This window comes from Eleutherodactylus coqui, chromosome 2 (genome assembly GCF_035609145.1).
Source record: "Eleutherodactylus coqui strain aEleCoq1 chromosome 2, aEleCoq1.hap1, whole genome shotgun sequence".
In the NCBI taxonomy this organism is placed as follows: domain Eukaryota; kingdom Metazoa; phylum Chordata; class Amphibia; order Anura; family Eleutherodactylidae; genus Eleutherodactylus; species Eleutherodactylus coqui.
In genome coordinates, this window is record NC_089838.1 from 8,020,170 (window position 1) to 8,028,264 (window position 8,095).

Genomic DNA, 8,095 nt, shown 5'->3' on the forward strand with positions numbered 1-8,095 from the left:
TGGAAGCTGATGTGTTAGTACCCAGAAGCAGGCAAGATGGAACCCTGCTCCAACACAGACTGAAGAAGACCAAGAACCCCTTCCCGCTCTCAGACACTCACTTTTAGAACCTCACTTGTACCACATGACACAGTAAGATAGATACATTCAGCAGCAGAGCTGACAGGCAATGGTTTTAAGGGAGATAACCCTTCAGGTGCTGCAGCTGTGCAACACACATACACAAAATGACATGACAGCTTTGCACAGTGCATCCACATGAGACAGACATGTATGACAGTAATGGAGGGGACCAGGATGACGTTCTGGGACACTCCATTTACACGCCCAGAAAGTACCCTGAATAAAGCACTAACATTGATGCTGTCTATGTGTCAGGTGGGTGGTCCATACCGTTCACTCTGAATGGGTGACATACAGGGTGAGCATGCACAATGCAGCCCTCAGTGCAGCAGTATTATTGTATCTTGACTCTACCAGGAAGTCCTGGTGGAGTCAAGATTGAAAGGGGGTTGACGCCCCCTGTACCTAATTGGCTGCAGAGCTGGATGGGCTGCAGGTCCTGGCAGCCCAGTAAGCTCATGCTGCAGCTAACAGCCCTTCACCTCCATTCCTTCCCCAGGTGCTTGGCTGTACACCCAGCACAGGTCTGGAGGCAGAGAGCAGCGTGGCGTGATTTTTGATTTCTGTCAGGGATGGAAGGTTAGGGTGAGTGGTAAGTGTCACAGTTAGCCTTACAGTTTTAATATAAGGCTAACTTTACACTTATCCCTCACCCTAACCCTCCATCCCTGACACAAATAGCTGCATGGTGATTTTCCCATGCGTTACTGCTGACAGGATCCCCCCCCCTTCCCCCCTCCCCACATCCCCGGCACTGTGCGCTCCTGCTGCCTCTCCCCCTGTGGCCGAAGCAGGCAGCAGTGCATTGAGTGGCGTCCCGCTGCTGTCGCTCACCCTGCACCGCCACTGTAGTCTCGCACTGCCGATCCCCCTGCGGGCAAAGCAGCTGGGAGCGGTGTAAGTTGCATTGCTGCTGGTGTCTCCCCCTTGCGCTCCCCCTAAGGGCCAAGCAGGCGGGAACGCTGTCACTGGTGTACCTGCTGAGGTCCGGCACTGTAGGCTCCCATGTCAGCTCCCCCTGCGGTCAAAGCAGGCGGGAGTGCTGTCACTGAGGTCCATGGGTCTCTCTCCTCCAGCAGCCTGTGTCCTGCTTCAGCTCCCCCGCGCTGTAACTGGCGTCCCCAGCTCCTTGGTTCTTCCAGGACCTTTGCTTCTTGACCCTATCGGGAGCTAGGGGCGTTCTTCCTGTCAAACCTCTAGCTTCCAGTGGCGTCAAGATACAATAATACCCAGTGCAGCTTGGTCAGGCTGCTCTTTACTGCTATTGATTGTGTGCTAGGATCTGAGGTTTCACCATTCCTACCAGTTAGAGCAGAAGCCTGACTGTCAGTAGTCAGCTAAGCCCCCTTAAGAAGATGTATGTGCAGGTTAGGTCCATTAGTTAGGTCAGTAAAAAGGCATATTGGCGGTCACTAAAGGGTTAATATAGTTGAGTTGGAAACAACTATCCACATTTTATCTTGGTCTATCATAATACAGGTTGGTTGAACTGGTAGCCTTAGTAAACAACCTGAAAAACCTAATAAAATATTTTACTGCTTGTAGTGTAGAGTTGACGTAATTCTACACAAATAAAAGGGTAGAAAGCACAAAAATCTCCTGACCTTTGAGATCATTCTGTTATTGGAAGTATTGAACTTTTATGTGGCTCTAACGGCTTTACAAGCTTTAGCGCAAAGCTAAATGTAATAAGATGCCTATAAAAAGGCCTTTGTGGCCGATATCCCATTATCAGAGTGCACTCACCTTGGGTGACCGATTTCAGGGTGCGGTACGGAAAGGATTTTTTTTTTCACGCAGTTCCTGCTAACCGATACCTGCTTCTGAATCTGCTGGCGATAGAGGCGCCTACTAAACAGACATAGTTTGTGTTCAGAGATAGTCTTATACCCTGGAGTTTTCAGTATACACGGCTTGTGGCTGCTAATTTGTTTTTCCTTAAATGGGTCGACCAAGATAGTCTTTTATCACCTATCAATGGGATAGATGCTAAAAAGTCTAATTGTTGGGGGTCTCAATGCTGACACCTCCACCAATCCCGAGAATGTGGGTCTCGTCTCCCTCTCTCCTCTTCACAGAGGGATCATTACATCTCCTGTGGTGATGAGGAAATTGAATAGAGTGGCGGTTGAGCATGTGCGACGGCTGCTTCATTGGATCTTCACAGCACGCAGTGAGGAGCAGAGCAGAACGCAGGACACCAGTTCTGAAGCTTGGTGAAGGGTGAGACCACCACCGATCAGACTGTTATCACCTATCCTACAGATAGGTGCTAAAAGTCTATTTTACAATTCCTTGAACAAGTTGTCCCCTGAACAGTTCTTCTGCTGCCAGCTGTTTTCCCCTGCACATGAATGTTTGGTTTGGCCAAGCATTCATGTGTTCAGGGAGGTAAGCCACAGCCCAACAGCTCTGACACTAGCTTACCTCCCTGAGAGCAAAAGGATTGGGTGTTGAAAATGTAACTTCTTCAGTCCTCCTTTGGTATTATTGTACCATGATGCCACCGGAAGTTAGGGGTTTGACAGGAGGAACGCCCCTCTCACACTCCTAGCTCGCGATAGGGCCAAGGATGGCAGGTCCTACTAGCACAGTGTGCATAGATTTCTCAGTTCTGTGTAGCTGAGCGCTCAGGATAAAATGTCTGGTTTATGCCTAACATTATAAGCTGTAAACGCTGCCATGTTACGATGTAACATGCCAGCATTAACATCAAATAATGTAAGCCTAAAAATAATATTTACCCTCAACCTAAGGCGCCCCGCTCACAGGGCCGCCCTTACTGCTAGTGGTTTAGTGGCTGCACTGTCAGCTCGGTGTCGGCCGCTCCCCCACTCACTGCTGTTGCTCTCAGCGGATCTGCTCCGCAGCCTGGACTGACATCTGTTACGGCCGCTCCATCGGTGACAGCAATGGCCCTCAGCTCCGCCCCTGGGAAAGGCGCATCTGGTGGGGGTGGAAGGCAGCTGGTGTGTGCTCCTCCACTCTGCGGCCGATGCATATCACTCTGTGTTCCCCTGGTCGTGTCGCCTCCCTGCAGCCGCTGGTATGTGAAATTGACATGGGGTGGGGATGCCTATTGTGAAGAGCTGACGACGGCGCAGTGCAAACTGCTTGCACACTATTGTGCCTCGGTGGGCAGGCTGTGCATTTGCACAACGGCCCGCTGGAATAATTTTCCTGCAACTTTTAGTGGCCTTCCAGGACCTATTTGGCAGGCTTCTGTGCAGCCAATCGGGTACAGGGGGCATCACCCCCCTGTCAATCTTGACTCTACCAGGACTTCCTGGTGGCGTCAAGATACAAGTAATACCTCCTCCTTCTCTGTCGATGTAAGGATGAGTGGCCGCTATACACATTAGAGAGTAGTTCAGCTCTGCTGTTATCAGAGGATGACTAAACATAATGAGAACTGTATATATGAGGACTTAAAGGGGTGTAAGAGGAGTTAAAGGGGTTTTCTGGGACTAAAGTCTTGAGGACCTCAGGATAGGTTATCAACAGTTGATTGGTTGGCGTACACTTGGGATTCCCATTGATCACCTGATTAAAGAGGCCAGGATGCTCCACAAAGTATCGCAGCCTCTTCTGAACCTAGTGACATCACATTCATTCTTCAATCAGCCTGGGAGCAGCTGCGCCCTATTCAAGTAAATGGGACTGAGCTATGATACCAGGCACAGCAGCCATAAAACGTGCAGCGCTGTGCCTGGTATGGACTGAAGGGACAGTGGCACTCACCGGACCGCTATTGTTAGTGCAATCAGCTGATCGTCAGGGATCCAGAACAACGGACCCCTGCTGATCATTAATTGGTGAGTTTAGTGCCTGGAAAATGCCTTTAAGTTTTGTAATGTTTCTTTTTCATTCTCTTTAGCTCTGCACAAAATGGTACAGTTGATATAACAAATCCCTCAAAAAACAAGCCCTCATGAGGCTACTTCGATGGAAAAATAAAAGTTATGGCTCTTTTTTTTAAGGAGAAATATTTTCTCTGTGTGCAAAAGTAGTAAAACATGCTAAAAACCGTATAATCGTTGTATAGCAGTAATTATAATAACCCTCAAAATAAAGTCATCATGTGACTGTAAACAACATAGAGACAAGTCCCATATGGCTACGTCAATGGAATAATAAAAAGTTAATGCTTTCAGAAGGTGGAGATGAGTCCATGTAACTATAACTTTGCTGTTTATCCACTGTCAGACACATTTAGTTTTATTTCTTCCTCCTTCTGTCAGCCATGGCGTCTGCGGATCTAAGAGACGAGCTGCTCTGCTCCATCTGTTTATACATTTTTAAGGATCCTGTAACTCTGAGATGTGGACACAACTTCTGCCGGGTCTGTATTCATCGTGTGCTGGATACACAGGACGAGGCTGGAGTTTATTCCTGTCCTGAATGCAGAGCAGAGTTTCAGGAGCGGCCAAGACTGATGAGGAACATAAATCTTCATAATGTAGCAGAACATTTTCTGTTTACTCAAGAGGGGGGCGCCAAGATTTGCTTCCCTTACTGTGTGGACTCTCCTGTACCGGCCGCTAAATCCTGTCTGCTGTGTGAAGCTTCTCTGTGTGAGAAACACCTGAGAGTTCACAGCAAGTCAGCAGAACACGTCTTATGTGAGCCCAGAGCCAACCTGGGGAGCAGGAAATGTTCTGCCCATAAGAAGATCCTGGAATATTACTGCACTGAGGACACCGCTTGTATCTGTGTGACCTGCAGTTTGGCTGGAGAACATCGGGGTCATCGGGTGGAGATGCTGGATGAGGCCTCTGAGAAGAAGAAGAAGAGACTGAGAAATGTTCTCCAGAAACTGATCACAAAGAGAAGTAAGACCGAGGAAAGAGTCCGGAGTCTGGAGGAGAGCAGGAGAAAAGTTCATGATAAAGCAACTACAGAAGCGGAGAGAGTCACTGCCCTGTGTAGAGACATCAGGAGACGGCTAGATGTCCTGGAGAAGAGGGTCCTGAGCGAGATCTCCAGACAGGAGAAGGAAGAGTCACTCTCACTCTCTGCTTTGATGAAGAAGCTGGAAATACAGAAGGACGAGCTGTCCAGGAAGATGAGACACATGGAGGAGCTGTGTAACATGACTGATCCACTGATCGTCTTACAGGAACCAGACACCGGGGACTTGTGTGATCCTGAGGACAAGGGGGGACATGATGGAGGTGATGGGGACACATGGGGACATGATGGAGGTGATGGGGACACGGTGGGACATGATGGAGGTGTTGGATACACAGGGGGACATGGTGAACCGCTCCATGATGTAGATGGTCCAGATGTGGCTGTGATCTCAGACACATTGCACACATTATGTGACATAATAACAGACATAAGGTGGGGAATCTATATGGAAGGTCCTGTAGACATATTACTGGATGTAAACACAGCTGCTAATAATATCCATATATCACACGACCAGAAAACTGCAACCAGGACACGAGAGAACCAGAATCGTCCAGAAACAGCAGCGAGATTTGAGTACAATCAAGTGATGAACAGCCGGAGATTTTCCTCAGGACGACATTACTGGGATGTAGAAAGCAGTATATCAGGAGATTGGAGGGTGGGGATGTGTTATCCTAGTATAAAAAGGAGGGGAGGTCAATCATACATTGGACATAATAACAAGTCCTGGTGTTTGTGGAGGTTTAATAATCAGTATTCAATGATATATGACAAGAAGGAGATCCGGTTAGCTGACAAGATCTCCAGTAATAGATTCAGGATCTGTCTGGATTATCAGTCCGGGCAACTGTCCTTTTATGAGCTGTGTGACCCCATCAGACACTTACACACCTTCACTGCCTCCTTCACCGAGCCCCTTCATGCGGTATTATGTGTATTTAACCCATTGCATAATGTAAACAACTGGTTGAGAATTGCCAAACAAAGATGGCCATGTTCATTACATCAGTGGCGGCAGGACTGGACAACCATCTAATGTGTATGGCTATGTCCCGACTCATCCCCGACAGCAGATGTTGAAGTAAAGAAGGATCTGGTAGTTGTATTTCAACATGCCTGATCCTTTAGATTTCATGGAAGGTAAGTGCTAGAGAGGCACAACTCTCTTGAGTTTGTATAATGTTCCTTCCATTCAAATGAAGAGCTGCTGCCCGGAGCAGGACCTCCACTGACGGCCTTGACCAGGTGCTAAGTGCTCACATAGAAGACAAAACCAAAAAGATGCTCTTTACATCTCATGGAAGTTGCTGAAATCAAAGGAAGTGGAATTGTAACTGCAAAAACATATATGGATTGGGACTGACAAGTTAGATTTACAATTCCATTTCCTTTAATGCGAGTCTCAGCAGGTCCCCTGAGATATAAGGAGCAACTTTTTGTTTTATGCCTACCAAATATTTCCTGCAAGTACAGATATGATTTATACAACATTGATAAGAATTTTGGACCATTCCTCCTTACAAATTTGCTTGAGATCAATCAGTATTTCTAGAATGCCTTGCATGCATAGCCCTCTGTAGGTCATTGCACAGCATCTAAATAGGGTTAAGATAAAGACTCTGACTTGGTTATTCAAAAACACAAATTTTATTTCTCAACCATTATTTAGTTTATTTACTTATTTGTTTTTAGTTGTTGCATTACCTAATATTTCTTTACCTTGAGGTTATGGACGGCTGCCCGACGTCCTACTGTAAGATGTTTTAATACACCTGAGAATTCATTGTATTCTCAATGATCACAAGGCATCCAGGCCCTGAAGCAGCAAAGCACCCCCAAGACATGATGCTCACTCCACCAATGCTTCACAATTAGGATAAGGTTGTGGTGTTGGTGCGCAGTGTTCTTTTTCCTCCAAACATAGGGTTTTATATTTGTGCTTAAAAAATTCCTCCTTTGCCTCATCTGTACGTAGAAGACTTTCCCAGAAGCATTGTGGAGCATCTAGGTGGTCTCAGGCACACTTGAAATGGGGAGCAGTGGCTATTCTTGTTAAGAGTTTTTCTAAAACTGGACACATGAACAGAGGTTTATGCATGTTGCTGAGTCTTCCGTGGGACTCTCAATGTTGCCCTTGGCTTCTTTCTTACATTTCAGGATTGCTTGCTGTGCTCTTGGAGTGATCTTAACAGAACACCCATAGAAAGACTAGAACAGTCCTGAATATTTTTCCATTTGTAGAAACTTTGGCTATTAGAGATGAGCGAGTATACTCGCTAAAGGCAATTGCTCGAGCGAGCATTGCCTTTAGTGAGTACCTGCCCGCTCAAGACCAAAGGTTCGGGTGCCGGCGCAGGGGAGCGGTGAGTAGCGGTAGTCAGCAGGAGGGAGCGGGGGGGAGAGAGGGAGAGAGATCTCCCCTCCGTTCCGCCCCGCTCTCCCCCGCAGCTCCCTGCCCGCCGCCGGCACCCAAACCTTTGGTTTCAAGCGGGGGAGATACTCGCTAAAGGCAATGCTCGCTCGAGCAATCGCCTTTAGCGAGTATACTCGCTCATTACTATTGGCTATCCATGGACTGATGTACACCCAAATTTTTAGCTTCATGTATTCTATAATACGTGTTCTGAAAGTTGCTTACATCAAGGCATGGTTCACACTAACCAATCTTTCTTGAGAAGAATAGATTTGTCAGTAACCAGGCTTTGTGTGTCTTTATTTAATGGACAAAGTACCCGTGAAACCCGCAATTTAAATCGTATCTCCTTAACTAAAACACCTTTTGCCAGTTAGCTGTTGTATCAGCGATTAACACAAAGGTTCACTTATTTTTTTCTTCCTACACTGTAGATATTTACTCATTGTGCTGAATAAAAAGCATGAACAGATGAACTGTTAGAGTGTTATTAGTTAACTAGTTGTATTTGTCTATAATTGTTTCTTACATAACAATCATATCTTATTTTATTAGTAATCAATGCAGGAATCCAGGTAATTCGAAAAGGGATCACTAACTTTTTCTTGCAACTGGAAGTCCATCATTGGGGTCTATCGGTGG

At 46.7% G+C, this 8,095-nt stretch overlaps 1 protein-coding gene across 1 annotated transcript; it reads left to right on the plus strand.

Annotated features, from left to right (window-relative positions):
* Positions 1-4,366: 4,366 nt before the first annotated feature.
* Positions 4,367-6,076, plus strand: LOC136609892 (E3 ubiquitin/ISG15 ligase TRIM25-like). Its single transcript, XM_066589183.1, has 2 exons — positions 4,367-5,297; positions 5,373-6,076. The coding sequence occupies exons 1-2, from the start codon at positions 4,367-4,369 to the stop codon at positions 6,074-6,076; spliced, it is 1,635 nt and encodes a 544-aa protein (XP_066445280.1).
* The last annotated feature ends 2,019 nt before the right edge of the window (positions 6,077-8,095 follow it).

What these genes read in the sequence shown, in the direction of transcription:
- LOC136609892 (XM_066589183.1), top strand. Translation starts at nt 4,367, where the DNA reads ATGGCGTCTGCGGATCTAAGAGACGAGCTGCTCTGCTCCATCTGTTTA. An exon ending in CAAGGGGGGACATGATGGAG is followed by an intron (nt 5,298 to 5,372) that starts GTGATGGGGACA and finishes TTGGATACACAG; the next exon opens with GGGGACATGGTGAACCGCTC.